Below are 16,064 nucleotides of genomic sequence, written 5' to 3' on the forward strand. Positions count from 1 at the left end.
TATTTTGGGATTTGGAGAAATATATTCATTTGCATTCTTCCTAAGCGTTGGTTGAGAAGCTCAAGACCATGATTAATTTAAGACTACAGCCAGCAGGCATAAGCTCGGATCAGAAGAAAAACTGGGAACTGGAGGTCACAGTTGTAGAAAACAAGCCTGGCTCAGTCCAAGATAAAACAAAATACACAGACAACTGCATCTGTGCAATAATCTTGCATTTGTATATCAAAAACACTTTGCTCTGTACAAAACAAAAGTTTAAAACTGACACATGATGTCACGGGACGTCATGTGTTCGATTATTATCCAATTATTAACATTTGAGGTTCCCAGACCACTATCCTCCAGACTCACTGCACCTTACATCTTACAATTTGTGAGTTTAAGAGGTGCTGCTAGGTGGATTTTGTTATCTTTGGGCAGAGTCAGGCATCTTTAACTGTTTCCCCTTTTGTCAAGGTTTGTTCTAAGATAAGCTAATTACCTGGCCGCTGGATGAAGCCTTATTACGATGGACTGATATGAGAGACGACATTATCCCATATAACTATCAGAAAGAAATCAAAGCTCGCGAAACTATTGAAATGTTGAACTAGTCCTTTAAAAAGTTATACTCTTAACAGGACAGAGGCAAAAATATTTCATACTCTTCTCATAATCACAGAAATCGCATGCTAAATAATTTAAAGGAACATTTTATAAAATCTAAGGTGACACATTTATCGTGCAAGTAATTCAAATAATACAGAGATAGATACGCAGTAAGTAAAAGAGAATAAAATGGAAATGTTTTCCCTACTAAGAAGGCAGCTGAGTGATCTCTTGTGACAAGGCTGTTTGTCAAAGTGACTGAAATGGGACATTGTTCCAACAAAAAGGCATCAGGTACGAATGGCTTCTATCGAGGGAAACTGGAGGCATAGTTAATTATTTTACATAAGTCGATTTCAGGTTTTATCAATGAAAATCATCTGCAAATTAAGTATTATAAAGTATTCAAGTTAGGGAGGGATTTGGAGGGATCTGTTTGCATGAGAAGTTTATGGCTAAATGTTTCTGCCTCTTTTCTGTATCAATTTCACGGCCAGGGGAATTTGAAACGATCCAAGAAATGGGTTTGCGTGATACAAGCACGTCTCAGCTCATTACTCTTCAGTCACGGGGTCACAGAACACTCACAGTTAAGTTGTAAAAGCTCAACAACAAAACTCACTTATGTTGAAATACTTGAGCACATTACACACTACACACAAACACTACATCCTGATGAATTTGCTTAAGCTGTGTACACTTGTGAATGCTTGTTCCTGTTAACCTCTCCTGTACATGTGTCCAAAGGTGGCCCGGGGTTAATGTGCATGCTGATGGGATCTGTTTCTTTTTTTTCCGGTCACTGTTGGGGCCACACATTAGTCCCCATTTTCTCAAAGTATGTGTGAAATACCTGGGCCCCTGCAGCGGTCTCAATTTTCACATCCTGTCCTCTGAGAAACATCAAAGCCTCCAGGATGGGACAGAAAGTAGATCATACAAATTCAAAAAAATGCACAATGCTTACCTGACTGCGTGCAGTCGGCGGTGGTGCAGATTTCATCTACGGGAGAATACAAAACAAACCATTACTCAATGGAATTTTCGCTGTCATCCTTCATTAGGTTCATCCTCTGCCTCCCCTTCAACCGTTTTCTCCCTCATTTCTTTTCATCTCTGTCATCCTTCACACAGGTTCAGCCCCAGTTGGAAGTGTTGCTCCCACTCTGTCAGGAGGAATTTAGAGGCCGAACTGTTGAATCTGAATCCGACACACCACAAACCTGCTGTACCCTTAAATACGCTGCTCTATGCGTTTCGTGTGAATGCACATGATGTGCTCCCGGGTGCACTAGCCCATTTTCCTGACATGGCAGATTACACATTTGTCAACTGCAAACGATAATAACAGTCCAACACAAACACACTCGGCAGACTGTTTCATATATCATCAAACCTGTTAGGATTTTGTGTTCCTAACCTTCTGAATTTCACAATTGTTCTACAATCAAATATATTATTATTATTCGTAATGGTAGTAGTGGTAGAAGTACTATGAGGTATGGGTATTATCATTATTACTGTCATTGTGTATTTCCATTCTTCAGAAGAGATATTTTTCTTCTTGGGTGGCACGGTGGTGCAGTGGTTAGCACTGTCACTTCACAGCTATAAGGTTCCTTATGTCTTTGAGAGGTTTCTCCAGCTTCCTTCCACAGCCCAAAGACATACCATAATAGGGTTAGGGTTAATTGGAGATTCTAAATTGACCTTAAAGGGGTGAATGTGAGTGTGACTGGTTATTTGTCTCTTTATAGCCCCCGTTTAAACTCTGGTTACATCTGACTTTTGTGTGCTATATGTCTTGCGACTTTCGCTCCCAGGTCAAAACAGTGAAGACAGGTTTTAATGAGCCCCGGGTCCAAGCAGCAGTGACGGGTACGAGACATTCTAACTTGGCAAGATGCCGAAGTGAGACAATTTCTCAATTCTGGGGCATTGTGACGTTGAACATCTTTTACCAGTAGGAAAAAACAGAGAGAAAAAAACCAGTAGAAAAAAACTTTTCTACTGGCAATGGGAAAGGATTCAATGTCCTTTTTTACCGGGTGTTCCTGTGTGTGCAAAAAACTGCATATACTGCAAATTTTAGTATAAAAGATATATATGTCTCAAGGATAAGAGGCTGGCTGGATGGATGAAATATTACCTGAAGTTCCCCTCAGATAATATATGTTCTGGGTTGACACTTTACAAATATAATATTATTGAAATGATTATGTCAGTTATTAATCAATGGGGCTATAGTTGGGCTTATTATCTGTGTTGATTTAATAATAATAGATAACTGAACCATAGCATCCATATTGGACTTAGGGATTATCTCCTCAATATAATACATAGCCCAGAACATTTGTCACGTGTATTAAAGTATAATAAGCTTGACATCTAAGTAAAAAATTCGAGCAACGCAGCAGTCAGTACATTAATGATTAGGAAACTCATGTATTACTTGTACTGTGACATTGGCCTGAAGCTGGCTCCAAGGGTTTCCCATGGTGCGGGGAAGAGAAGAGGTGGGGTGTCTGTTCAATTTCACTTTCAAACGATCCAGCTCTCACATTGTGAATTGATGATATTAACAGTGAAATGTCTGTTGCACAACTCTTGATAATTCACACAAAAGTCTGAAATGTGAAACACTCGGCCATTTGAGATACTCTGTGTAAAAAAATATCCCAACCGAGCAGAAAGGACCTCTGCACTGGGAATTCTTCTTCTTGGCTCAGTGGTTGTACTTTTGCACTGTGTTTTAAAAGCACACAACTCAAGTTTTTTCTCTCCGCCCGAACAAATGCTGCTCTTCAGCGTGTGCTGCTTGGTGCTTATCGCTTAACATTGTCCGTGAACTCAGACAGAAACGATGGTGTGTGCACACGCTCAGTTTTAAAAGGGGGCAATCTTCAGAAGTTCTGAAAAGTTCCTTTATTGTTGTGGTCAAGTGAAACACATGTTTAGATCAAGCTTGTTAATTTTTTCCAAACTTTCGGGAAAATGTTTCAGACATTTTCATTGTCAACCTGAATCCTAAGTCCGACTCACCCGTCTTCTGTGTGGCAAACAGGATGATGAGGGCAACGATGACGATGAAGAGCAAGGAGACGATGGTGGTGAGCCCGATCTCCAGGGAGGTCCAGCGTGGCTTCTTAGCCGAATTGGGGGGGATGGTCTCTGTCATTCTCAGGTCTCCTCCTTCAGCTATCGGCTGTAACAACTGACCTGAAAATCACAGAAGAAGAGCTAAAGTTTAGTAAATTGACAGAAATTGAACATATCTGATAATCCATTGTGATAATATATTTCCTTTTGGACTTTTGAAGACTACAAAGCGATTTGAACATATTCTAAGAAATTGAGCTCGATATTTTTTCCTATATCAATTAATTCATTGGTTTATTGATTAATTAATTGGCAGCATTTTTTTTAAATATCAATAGCTGTAGCTCAAAACAGACGAGAAACTAAAAGAGATAAATAACACCAACGTGTTTTTAATGCATACATTTCCATCGTATCTGCATAATCAGTTAACCTTAAAGTCATAAAGCAAGAATACTGAACGCCTGCAGATTGCATCTTGTTTAACAAACATTCAAGGACATCATTTTAGACGGATGTTGCTAAGGAAAAGAAGAACAGAAGAGAAACAGTTCAAAAGAGAAAAAAAGGGAAATAAAAATCATTTGGCTTTGATATTTAAAGAGAAACGCAAGATAAAAGTCAAACGATATGTTTTTCAAACCGGTTTTGTAGTAAAAAGGTAAGAACAATGGACGTCCTTACCCTCTAGAGACAGTGCACTCCGGAGAAAAGAAAAATTAACAACTAACACACACTTCTGAAGAACAGAGAAAAAAGAGAGACCTGTCCTCTGCTCCTCACTATACAGCGCTGATTTCCTCTCTGGGGCCGAGTGGGAACTTTACAAAGTTCAAGTTACAAGCAGTTAAGTCTATCTCTGAGGACAATTAGTCCTTGATCCCTTGTCGACGTCGCACACACACACACACACACAACAAACACAAACACACGTCTGTCTCTCTCACACACTTTTACAAGCTGGTGTCATGAGGCACCTGTGTGCCGATAGTGGCTCCCTCCGTAGCCCCCTCACAGGCAGAGGACAAAGTCTCTCAGAGCTTCCTCCGAATGAGAACACATGCACAGGTATCACATGTGGCCGCGGTCCTGTCCAATGTGATTTCCCAGATCACTCCTCATTTATGGCAAACCAAAGCCAAAGTGTACAGCCACCTCTCCTGGGTGCCGTCATTATCCCGCCTGGTAATTGGCCATGATTGTACACACAGGTCCCTACAGGCTGCTTTCCCAGCTCCACACCAGCACTAAAAGCATGTATGACTTCCCAGCGGGTCATAAGATTTGCAATGGGAGACTAGTGACCGGATGTGATTACAACGGGTTTAAAGGCAACTAGGAGCAACGGAGAAAGATGAATGATTGAAACCATAAAAATAGGCCATGAAGCCCTACTATGACACAAGTGGATACAGTATGTCAACCACATGGGGGGGGGGGACTTTGCTCAGTTTAAATATTATCATTTCTATTTCTTCGTCCGCAGGCAAACACATCACATGTGACAGCAGCCCCCACAGCTCCCATAAAACTATGCTACAACTACACAATTGGAGGGGCCATATTATATATTCATCCTCTCTAATCCGGACACAGTGCATGCAAAGAAATGCTAAATTTATTGAAAAGGAAAAGAGACATAAAGACATAGTGGAGGTATGTATGTGGGGAAAAAAACTAAAAGGGTGATAGAGTGTGTTTGTGTGTGTTTGGGGGGGGGGGGGGGGGGGGGCTAAAGAAAGCCATAAAAACAGAGTGAAACACTAAGAGGTCCTAAATCATGCTGATAAGCGACTCCCTCTCGGTAAGCTGAGGCATGTTTGGTATTAATCATAGTAACCATCTACTGTACGTCCTCCCCGTGCACCATCACTCATGCATTATGGTTACTGCTGATTCTGTGGTGATTACAGAATCTGTTAGTGCCGTGCAAGCGTGATAGTGACGTCTTTATGGCTGTTCGCTCTGTGAGGGAGGAAGCCGAGCTATCTGTGCGGTGAGCTGTCATTTCTGCTGCTGATGTTACTGCCTCTGTTGCAGGATCTGTAATGTGGCTCTATACTGTTTTTCCTGGGTGTTTTTTTTTTTTGGGGGGGGGGGGGGTATATGCTGCTGTGTCAGCACCATAATGGTTAAATCAGTTCCAAAAGACAAAACTCCCTCTCTCCCTGTCTGTCGTGATGTAGGTACAGTATCTCAAACACAAACAGTCTGCAGGTCTTGTGAGACCCCGGACGCCTCTTGCACCTAATTGAGTTTGAAGAAGTAGAGGAATGTGGCCTACTTTAAACTCAAAATAACACCTTCTCTGGGATAAGATTTTCAGCTCTGGGGCCGAAGGCTGCACACCAAGAGTCAGAATCTCTGTGAGATCAGACTCGATGCCCAGAGGTGCAGTGATCTAGCTGAAATGAACCCTACCTCCTACATTGCTTTCCCAATGGCTTGTCTGATGGGAATATGAATGAATAGAGGAAAAAACTTGTTTTAAAGAAAATCCCCGGTGCACATGCAGCTTGAATTTCAGCTAATGAGAGTTGAATCAAGTGCCTGTTGACGAAATGAAAAGCATCTTGGTTTTGTAAAACTCCAGTGAGACAAACAGTCACCTGCGGCACACGAGCAAGCCCGCAGCCAAGCGGGGTGCCAGCTCCTCATCTCCTGTTGCACGTCGAGAACTCCAAGTGTGTGTGTGTGATCAAGTGTGTGTGTGGACGGTGGGTGGCATGATCAACTGGTGCACGCTGTCCCGGTGTCACCAAGCCGGCATGCGTGCACACGCACAGAAATAAATAAATAAATAACCAATGCGCACACACAAACACCCCATACGCACGGATGGCAGCGCGTTGTGAGGCGCGCGCGCTCCGGGTGCGTGAAGCCACTTACCAGATGTGTCGGGAAATTTTCGGTCGATGATATAAATGGGCATCACATCCACTGATCAAACATCCATCAGATCCACGAAGGGAGCGCGCGCTGCTGATCGATCCGCTCCAGACGGTCTATCTGCTTCACCCCTGGATTTCCAACTAGGCACAAATCCGATCCCGCCTCTCTTCTCTCTTCTCCCTTTCTATTCTAGGAGAGCGCATTCACACGCACGCACACTCACACGCACGCACTCACACCCTTCACTTAACTACCCACAGCACCGCATCTACCAGGAGCAGATCTCTCAATTCAAATGATCCATCAGATTCTTGCGCTGCGCAGTTGCTCGAGCGTGTTATCCACGAGCGGGGGATTCCTTGTTTCTGTAGCCGGGGACATGTGAGGCGCAGCCTGAAGTCGCCTCTCCGAAGTTCCTCGCCTGCACCGAGTCGTCGCGTCCTCTGTCAGGGCGGCGTTTAGAAGTGACCCTGTCAGCAGCACTTGCTGTCAGTGGCGCCTCAGTAGCTCCCGGGCGCAGGTTCACGTGGAGCGATGAAGTGATACGCAGCGTGTTTCAGTGTACTTCATCATAGCCTGGGCTTCCAGTGGCACTTTGATCCAGAGCACTGAGTGGTGCGGATCAGAGAGTGCATATTCAAATGATCATCACCATCACCATCTGTCACATTGTACCAAGAATGTTAAGTAACGAAAGTGAGTTACTCTCCTGTTTTTGACTTTTCACCTTCAGAAATACAGGATTTTCGATTAGGACAAGATGGTTAATATCCCTTGTAGGTTTTTTAAGATGCATTTATTAGTGCCAAACACATGCACAGACATGCAAAGGCACACTCATGCAGGTAGGGAAATTTAAACTCTGCTTTTAACCCATCTGGTGCAGGGCACACAGAGCAGTGAGCGACCATGTACGGCGCGACTGGGGAGCAGATGTTCGGGGAGTAAGGTGCCTTGCTCAGGGGCACTAGACAGGGTAGGGAGAATCCTCTTGGACTTTTGGACAGATCAATCCAGGTTCGTCTTTTTGTTGTTTCTCCGTGGAGTCGAACCAGAGACCTTTTCTGCCCATAGTCCAAGTTTCTGCCACTAGTCCACCGCCTCTCAAGGTCTTCTTCACAATTTAAGTTACCAACTACCATTAGAGGTTAGAAGGTGTTAGTGGCCACTATATCCTTTGCACCTTAGCGTAATCAAGTGTTTTGTACTTTTAATCAACGATACAGGCTGAACATGACGGTACCCCGAGGCTAAAGGTCAAAGATTCGTCTTAATTTCTACAATGAGGTCCCAATGGGGTCCCAGGGTCCTGCCTAGGGAATCAGCATATCTTTTAAAACTGGGGTAGGGAACATTTCCCCGTATTTCCTCCACCAACAAGGTTTTGCTCAGCTGGTTGATTTGTTTGTGAACAGGATTACGATAAAAAACTACTGGAATTGTTGTCGTGAAATTTATTACGGTATTGGTAGGGGAAGGACCAATTCAAGTTTGCTGTGGATCTCGATCAAGGGGTAGATCCAGAAAGGTTTTTATCACTTGCTTTAACTGATTTCCCCACGGAATAATTTGTGGATCTTGATAATGAAAAAATAAATAATTTCTATGAATGCATAATTTAATCTAGGACAGCTATTAGGCCTAAAGGCAGAAGTTTGTGCTCCACTGAGTGCTATTCTAGTCTTCCAAAAATACTTATAGGGCCTCACAAAATAAAAAGACAGACTGCTTCTCTTTCGTGTGTTATCTGATGTCAGATGGTAGTGATGATGCTGGCTCTTGGTTTTCCAGGTTCGGGTCAGTCAGTCTTGATGAAGTATTTGCAAGAGTCCTTTTTGAAAGGAATAATCCCAGCAGTAGATTGTCTCAAACATACAGAGCAGAGGGAGGTTGTACTTGTCTTTGAGCTTTGCTCTGCAGCGCAATGGTTTTGTAAAGCGATGGATCAACCTGTTCCACGTTGAACAGCTTAAAAAATATTTATGTTTACTTTTCTTGTTTGGAAGAGTTTTGGAAACTCACCAGAATAGGCAGATGTGATAGCAGGTGTTTGTTCTTGCGGAGCAGACATATTCAAAGTGTTTATAATATATTCTTTATTAACTCTGAAGGAAATGTTGTTTGCTTTTACCACAGAAGAAGAATTGCTTGCATGGGATCATTTTCGCGTTTCCCTTTTATTCATGAATTGTCTCTCAGGCTGTAAATGCCCCAGAGGCCTGAGGTTCCCTATCCGTGCAAAAAAAAAAGCTGTATCTGAAAATCAGGTCTAGGTGTAAATCATGTGGCTCTGCTGGTGTCACCAGTGATGGAAGTACTGCATATGTTCAACAACTCTATAAAGGGAAGTTGGGGTGTTTGAATAATTATCATAGGCATAGAGAATATATGGCTATATATATATATATATATATATATATGAATGATGCGTCTCCACACGATACCGATTCTCACGCTCAATCAATCACAAATCAGTCTGAGGTATCAATCATAGCGTTTCACTCCATTTTGAATAGCATCAAATAAGTAACTTAAACCAAACTTACAGGACGAATGAACACATGAACAAACGCCTGTGTGATGGGAGCTACCACAAATGACAGAAACCATCTTTGGAAAAAAATTATTAACGTGTGCTTTGACTTTTTAATTTGGTCCTCTAGAGATGAATTGGCTTCACTTTCGAGTTGTCCTCATGCTCGGTAGTTAAAGACATCACCAGAACTGTATAATGCTTTTGATTCAATTCCAATAACAACCTGCCTGATCTGTCATAACCTGTAATTTGTATAGGGAAATATCTCTCAGACTAGTCCCCATCAAATATTTCTTTATCTAATTATTATTGTATCACGTATGACTTTTCTTTTTGTCCCTGCGCTCAATAATATTAAACACAGAAGATCACCAAAGTGTCAATCTCATACGGGCAATTAACTCATGTGGTTTTTTAGCGTAAAAGTGTAAATAAGCCTTAAAGTGAGAAGAAAGTAAACAGATGCTTCTCTTCATAGAATAAATTACCCAATTTCATTGTAAGCAAGGGACTAAACAACTATATGTCATTGTTTTCAGTGGCTCACCAAAGTCATGCAATATATATGAGGCTGTGTTTGTTGATATCTTTTCTAAATAAATTTGGGTTCAGCACAGCACTGGTATAAACACCTACCTGCTGTGACTGGAAAACTTAGCATATTTTTTATAAGCCAACTTTAACGAAACCCAAACCTTTCCTTACCGCCCTTAGACTTTAGCTTTGCAGGCTCATTTCAGCTCCATTGTCCAATATGTAGTTTAAACCTAAGACATACAGTAAATGACCATGCAAACCTATTTCTTTGCACCCCATCATACCATCCACGGTTCATTGCTTCTGCACAGCATGATTCCTCTTATGAGAAATGTTCATGTGTGTGTATATCTTCAGAATATCTGCAAAGATGAACCGACAGCAGTTTTCACAGAAGCTGCCCGTCGCTGCGTCTAGAAGATGTACACATTCGCCGGCAGTGATCATATTTTCCATCATTTTGCTGCCGAGCTCTCGAAATAAAACCCCTCACCCCTTCTCCATTGGCCATTTGAGCTGTGTACCCTGTCAGTAAACGCAGCGTGTTATAGACTCCTGGAGAGTATTGGATTTTAATTGCGCTGTGCCTGGGGTGACACAGGTATTAAACTGTCTTTTGCTGCAAAACGAGGTGCACATTTAAACAAACATACATAGACACATATTGCATTGCTCTAAAGGTCTTGTAGTACAACATTAAACATGCACACCAGCACGTATTGGTAGCATTTATTTGCGTTCCATGTTTTTATGATTTGAAAGGTGTGGTCTTAATTGTAGCTTAGCAGAATAAATTTCTTGGGAAAACATTTGTTCCTTTGTATTCTCAGATCCGTTTGTTTCCGTGGAACCTGTTCCTCTTCCAAGGCATGAGTAATGTGTTCCTCAGAAGCAAACACCATAACTAAAACATGGTTCTGCATTTGAGCCACATATGATTGTGATTCACAGAGAGTCACTGCAGAACAACAAGTTTGTTACCATTTCAAGAACACGTGTGTCTTTTTTCCCATCAGATGATAACAAATGTATTATTGTTTGCTTGATGGCTTGGTGGTAGACGAGGTGAGAAACTTTTGGTTTGGGTCAAGGTCACTCAGTAGAGGGATGTTCTCCCAGCACCTCCCTTAACCCACTGTCATGGGAGAAACTTTGCTATCAGCACCAGTCTGGGTGCCCAGTCCTCCTCCGAGTCTGCACAAAAACACCCACATTCACATGCGACACACATAAATAACCCTGTTGCCCTCAGAGCTGGTTTCAGGCTGCTGATGGTCACGAGGCCTTAAGAAGAGGAACAGAAAAGTCATAAAAAGCAAAAAAAAAGCTTAATGTGCAAACTGACCCAATATTTCCAGACTGGCACAGACAGTGTGGGAATTTTTATATTGCTTTTGTTATCTATGAGGAATTTCTTGTGTGTGTGCCCAAAATAAACAAATCCCAGTACGATAACAAAGGTATTTTGTTCTTTTTCACAACCCCATGATACTGGTATCATTGCTCTTTGCTACCGATTCATTTGATTCAGGATGAAAAAACACGACAAGTGATGGAGGAAGGTCAGCGGTCGCAATGTTGAGGTTGGATGTTATTCACATAAACTGCATTTACTCACTTTTATGCCTAACCTTGTTCGGACCGACTTTATGTCCATGAGTCCCCACATCGTGCCTGTGTCCCGTTTTGTCCTCCCACTGGTATTAATTCAGTCCGAAACACAGTTTCAGATTTTTCCAATCAAATTTGTGCAGAAAGGTTTTTTGGTGATTATGCTCTCGAGAATTTTTTGATCTTTGAAATGCACATTTATCATCCTCTTCATTTGCCCACTCGTTTTGCAGTAGTGGGCTTTTATCGATAGGAATCTGCTGATGTGAGATGGACTGACAAGTGACATAGATACTGCAGCCTCTTCAAAGGACTTTCCATGTGGAATAGATAAGCTCCTATTCCAATTTTAATGAAAGGGCTCCACTCCAATGAATCGTAGCACCAAAGTATGTTTTGGGAAACAGTAGTGTACGCTCGATCCGTTAGGCCCAACATGGATCAGCCGGCTTTGCTAGCACTTTTTCCAGTCTTTGGAAACAAAAACTTATCCAACTACACTCAATGTGAAGATAAGGATGTAAAGAAAGGACCTGTGCATATCGAGGCCAACATTTGAGTCTTTGTAAAATGAGAAACACCTCTTGTACAAACCAGATTCTCCACTAGGGGCGCTGTTTCGTCAGACTTGAGCTGATATTTTCAAACTGCTGCGGTTGGTACTTTTCTAACACAAGTTTGACGGCAGGTTAAACGTTGTCTCTTCTACAATAGTTCTACCCTTTAGTTGCATAATATTTAGCAGACAGGTGCTTCACATCGACATCAGTCTCTGCACTTATTTACTCCATCTCTCACTCGCACACACTTCCACAGGCATGCACACACATTCTTACCCTCATACCCTTTTCCCCTCCACAGACTCACATGCTGACAGCTGGAGGTCGAGAGGGTCAAGTTGAAGGCTGCTACAAAACCTTTGATCTCAGGCTTAGTGTGATCACTTGTCCTGGTTCATACTGCACCAGGGACCCGACCGCTCTGCTGTGAAGGATTTCCCCATCTCCAGTGCATTTGTGCATAATTGGTCCCAAAACTAAACCTGTCGGACTTGTGGCGAAACCTTCCAAATAACTCTCTTGCTCTAAGTTGTTTCCCACGGGTCACTTTAATCAACTAAATATGAGTTATTTTCCAAATCAATGCTCATTTGCTGGAGTCGTCCTCAATGCATTTGCATCTCTTTGTGTCTGAATTGGTCTAAGCGAGACCCAGAAGAATGCTTGCTGATGGAGCTCATCTGTCATGGCCACTTAGCGGGCCCTCTCCAGAGCCGGTTCCTTTACCCTGCGGCACCTTAGTGCTGGGCTCTCGGAGACTGATAAACCACTTCACTGTGTCCCACTACTGTACAATTTGTCTTAGTGCACAAATGACCTGACAGAGGGAGACTGTACCATGTGCTCCAGTGACTTTGCTCGCAGTGTGGGTGAGAATTCACCCCGAGCATTAGAGGATCGACGAGCAGATAATCAAGTGTAATTACTGTCTTCATTGACTTAATCAAAAGCAAGTTTGTTTGTGCAAAGTACTGCTCCAGGATATGTACTGAAAGCGCTGTAGCTCTTTTAATAAGTCACCAATTGTGAAGGGGTTTTGCCTTGTACCTTATGGTTATTAATGATGGTTAATAAGTAACTTACTCATCTTGTGTAGAGGTAAGGTGAAATAAGTACAACTGTTAAAACTGGAAGTTTTAAACAGCTGCGGAGAACCTGAAATGTCGGCCAATGAAAAACTTTGATATTATCCCCAACATTGATAATACTGTTCTCACCAAGCAGAGCAGGGGGGAAACACAAGCCAAACTTAATTATAAGCAACTTGGAAAACCAAAATGTAATATTGGATTAGTTTATGTCTTATTTTCTGCTAAGGTTTGATGAATATTTAATAAGTTGTTAATTATAAAGTCTTTACAATGGTTGCTTTTATAGAAAGAGAATTCATAATCCTTTTAACTATGAATTCCCACCAGTGTCTTTACAATTCAGTGATGCTGTCTAAACTGATAAATATGTCTTTCCTGTAAGATGGGCGTCTTTCTAGGAAAATGGGTTGAGTAAAGCTGACATGCAGCCGCGAGTTCCTGTTCCAACCACAAAAGCAGAATAACTGGGTTGAACAACGATTCTCTTTCCTGGTATCGCTGATGACTTCAGTAATCTCAAAGTACAGCAATGAAAAACCTCACTGCGTGGAAGCAATCGCTGGTTTCAACTCAGATTCTTGTCAACCGACGGCATGTTTCAGCAGGAATCTGGGCACGGCTCAGTGTTGGCAGAAAACAACACAGATGCAACGGTGGGAATCATCCTAATCCGGATTTTGAGGATGGATTTGCGTGAAAGCAGCCGTTGATCAAAATGTCAGGCATGTCTAGACCGATTCCGACAACAGCTCAGCTCAATCCACGGTGAACCACCAGGATTCCTCGGGTGTGGGCTTTGGTGCTGACAGTGGTTTAAACTGTGCTTTGTGACAAACATCCCCAGCACTGGCGAATGTGGTCACCTCTGTGTGGCGCTCGGGTTTTCTGCAAACAGACATCTCACTGTTCGGAGCAGATATATGTTCTAACACGCCAAGCTGATCTGTTAACCACAGCTGACATTCCTACATTTCAATTAGGATTTATACTCCTCGCCTCCCCCCCCCCCCCCCCCCCCTCCGTCTCCCATCCCATTCCCCTCTGCCCTAAAGTCTCTGACAGGAAATGTTTCCCTCTGCTCGACTCTGAGCAGTCAGCAGACAAACTGTCCATCTCCTCTCTTGCTCTTTCACCCTCGACACACCAGAGGACCGTTTCTTCCTTCTCGACTTTCCATCTTTCTCGAAGTTTCTGCAGCGAGTTAGCAGATGATGTGTGTGTTTGAGGGGGGGGGGACATTATGCAGCAATATGGTGAGCGCAGCGTGAAGGTGCAACACCCAGCAGGCTACAGAGAGAGACTAGTTAATACCAACCACTGCTGTCTGCCTCTCCCAAGTATTTCAAATGGCTCTGGCTCATCTGGAAAGTGCTTACCATAAAGCCTCTGCCCTCCTATGTTCTGCAGCGACAGCACAGTGACATCTACGTTTGGCTGTAACCGCCCCCCCCCCCCCCCCCCCACACCCTGTGCTGAAACACTCTTGTTATTTTTTAGTGATGTTCAAATGACAGATTCTGTTTTTCTTTCACGCCATGCAGCCAACATTTTACAAACGGAGCATCTCTGTCTCCGAGATGTGCGCTGGATCGGAAAGAGCGAGATTGAAAACACACTTCCCCAGATACAAATCGGCTGCCAGTTGACTTGTTGGGGAGTTGCCGCGCTTCCGCAGTGTTTTGAAGAGCGCTCTGGTTTGATAGTACGCTTGCCTTGAGAGGATTTGAAAAGTTTGCCAAGCCAGGCTTATCAGTATCGGGCGGATGATAGGCGAGCTATTGCGCAGCTGTCAATCAAGGGGAGCTTTCTTACCAGAGGCTCAATCCCACATGATCTGTTTGTGTTTGGATGATTCACTCATTTAGCTCCTTGTTTAAAAAGCCCAACGAAAACACGTCTATTTAATTCGAATTCAAATTCATAATTTGCCACTCGTTGCTTTGCCTTTTTTCTGCCAGGGCCCAGTTGACAGTCCAGTTCTAAAGAGCTGATTTATTCTGAAGAACGGTGCCAGGTACCGTACACTGCAGTTTACTGGATTCCCGTGACAGTGAGCCATGTCTGCTGCCGCTCTGTCTGCCTCTCTGTGGTTATTGCATCAGAGGAATGAACGAGAGCGCAACACTGAGCTGGGGCCCGGAGGGAAAGAGAGGTACTAATGGGCCCTTAATGAAAATCTCTAGTCTGCTCATTAATGTTGAAATATACACAGACCATGCACATGGGTAGAGGACGGGGAGGCAATACACACACGTGCACAGACACACACACACACACACACACACACACACACACACACACACACACACACACACACACAAACACACACACACACACACACAACCACTCAGGTAAAAACAGATGGCTTTGTCACATCACTTACTTATAAAGCTCCACTTTAATCTCCTCTCCTCTCTGTCACGTAATGCTGTCTTTCACTCTAATAATAAAGAAAATACAAAATGATGGATTCTCATTATTTTATCTGCATTAATGCGCAGACACTTTACATAGGTTTCCCTTTATGTTCTTCCCAGTGACCATCCAGTTAAATTACTATGTGCTGGTTGTTTTCTTGACCTTTTGTTTCTTCTTCAAATAATTGATTCCATTAAAGTCGACATGCTGGAGGAATTCATTATGCTGATTAGTGTGGAGCGGGTTGTTTGGATGGAGGGTTGAAGATCACGGCGAAAGAGAGTAGTGGGGGGGAACAGAAAACTAATTTGTCACATCTCTTCACAGTCAGACGCCTGGATGATTTGTGTCCCTGCAGGACTGTAACTGTGACCCACCTGAAGACACACAGGATCCTCTGCAGCCAGGACTTGCAGATTAATAATGAGATGGGTTATAAACCTGCAGGACAATATACCATAATGTACTAAACAAAGATGCTGCTGTGTAATTGTGGTTATGTCATTTTAACTAACTGGCTTTAGGGAATATGTTTGGACACCTGCTTCATCTTAAGTGGCATGGTGGCGTTTGACACACTCACACACACACACATACACAGAGGTTTGCTTTTTCCACAGTGCAATAGGTCCATCTGGTGGATAAATCAGAAACACTGCTCTCAGTGTTCCACCAAGAGATTCCCCTCCACATGCAAGGTAAGAAAGAGTTAATCTGAGGCTTTATAAG

General features: G+C 42.9%; 1 protein-coding gene across 1 annotated transcript in view; it reads right to left on the reverse strand.

Annotated features, from left to right (window-relative positions):
* The window catches only part of LOC128440787 (neprilysin), a 28,980-nt gene extending 21,935 nt beyond the window's left edge, over window positions 1-7,045 (reverse strand). The window contains exons 1-3 of the mRNA XM_053423620.1: window positions 6,580-7,045; window positions 3,634-3,810; window positions 1,559-1,594 (exon numbers count right to left, since the gene is read on the reverse strand). Coding sequence (XP_053279595.1) covers window positions 1,559-1,594; window positions 3,634-3,810; window positions 6,580-6,622 — 256 coding nt within the window. The 5' untranslated portion in view covers window positions 6,623-7,045. The remainder of the gene's footprint in view (window positions 1-1,558; window positions 1,595-3,633; window positions 3,811-6,579) is intronic.
* Window positions 7,046-16,064: the final 9,019 nt, after the last annotated feature.

The sequence above is a fragment of the Pleuronectes platessa genome, chromosome 5 (genome assembly GCF_947347685.1).
Source record: "Pleuronectes platessa chromosome 5, fPlePla1.1, whole genome shotgun sequence".
In the NCBI taxonomy this organism is placed as follows: domain Eukaryota; kingdom Metazoa; phylum Chordata; class Actinopteri; order Pleuronectiformes; family Pleuronectidae; genus Pleuronectes; species Pleuronectes platessa.